The following is a 1,335-nucleotide window of genomic DNA, read 5'->3' as shown; positions in this document are numbered from 1 at the left end:
AAAAAAAAAAAAAAAAAAAAGAATTTCAATTTTGTTTGCTACTCCATCCCCTAGCTTAGCACAGCTTTTGTTGAGTGAGCGAGTGAATTAATGAACAAATGAATGGATATTCTTTTCCAGTCCTGTAAGTGGAAGCTCAACAGGTTTGGGTGGGTCTTATCTCTCTTGCTCCGGGGCTTGATTCAGTGCCTGCACACAGCGGGCTAAATAAATGCTCCTGAAGGAACGATCGAGAAGCCGTTTTATTCGCGTGTCCTGGGGTTACTGGAGGCAATGGACAGTGTAACGTCCCAAAGGGTAGCAAACAACCTGGCAGCCTCTTGCCTTTATTGTCCGTCTTGGGGGGGCCAGAATGCCCATATTTCCCCTTCGGACTGGAATTTGGTCTTGAGGGCCAAGGAAACGAACGTGGAAAAGGTGGCGGCCCCGAAAGAAGTATACCCAGCCGGCCTTCTCGGCTCCGGCACATCTCGCGCTACAGCAAGCACCCCACTCCCCGCCAAGTTAGCGCGGACAGCCAGCCCCCTCCCGCGGGGACCGTCACGTAGCCCCCCGACGTAGCTCCACATCCGGCCAATGGGGCCCGGGGTTCCTAACACCACCCAACAGCCTAACAAAACGCCCCTTCCGTCCAGTCCTTCCCGGCTCACCGGGACCCTCCAGGCGGTGTCCGAGCCCTGAGATTCGGGGTAGAGCTTGTCCAGGCTGTAGATGCTCTTGAACTCAGTGCCATCTTTCTGCTTGTGCAGCCCCCGGCGTGGACACCGTGCGGGCGGTGGGAGCAGCCAGACTCCGGCTCGGTTCAGGCTCCAGCGCAGGCACCCGGTGGCCGCCATGCTTGGGTCTTGCGACTGCTTCCGGCGGGCGCTTTCTCCCAGCGGTCCGCAAACTCGAGTGGCCCTCAAGCTTTGGTTCCGCGCAGTTTCTAGGGCCCGCCGAGGGGAGGCGGCAAGCTGGGGTTCCGGCGATGCTCCCGGGCCGGTAGCCTCCGGGAGGCCTGGTTGGCGGGGGAGGACGGTGGCCAGACAGCGAGCTACTACAGGAAGAGTGCCCCGATCTTGTGTGCCCCAGAAACACCACTTCTCTCCGTTTCAGAGTCCGTGCCCTCCGCCTGGACCGCCCACTGCCCAATTCAAACATCAGCGAGGCCTGCCCGGCAAGCCTGGGGCGTCTCCCGCCCCGCGCTTCCCAGTCCCTTTACTCTGCTCTGATTTATCTTTTTTCTCTTCCTTTACAAAAATCACTGTCTTAATTGTCTAATTGCTGTCTCCTAGCTGGAATGTGAGCTCCAGGAGGGCACCGGCTCACTGCTGTATCCCCAGCACCCAGAACATG

General features: G+C 58.2%; 1 protein-coding gene across 2 annotated transcripts in view; it reads right to left on the bottom strand.

Moving 5' to 3' along the window:
• Positions 1-912, bottom strand: part of MRPL58 (mitochondrial ribosomal protein L58) — an 11,965-nt gene extending 11,053 nt beyond the window's left edge. The window contains exon 1 of one of the 2 annotated variants that reach the window (XM_025362592.1): positions 651-912. In XM_025362592.1, the coding sequence (XP_025218377.1) occupies positions 651-836 (186 nt within the window). In that variant the 5' untranslated portion in view covers positions 837-912. The remainder of the gene's footprint in view (positions 1-650) is intronic. The other variant, XM_025362590.1, reaches the window with a different exon arrangement.
• Positions 913-1,335: the final 423 nt, after the last annotated feature.

This window comes from Theropithecus gelada, chromosome 16 (assembly GCF_003255815.1).
Source record: "Theropithecus gelada isolate Dixy chromosome 16, Tgel_1.0, whole genome shotgun sequence".
Lineage (NCBI taxonomy): Eukaryota > Metazoa > Chordata > Mammalia > Primates > Cercopithecidae > Theropithecus > Theropithecus gelada.
This window is presented reverse-complemented; position numbering and strand designations above follow the sequence as displayed.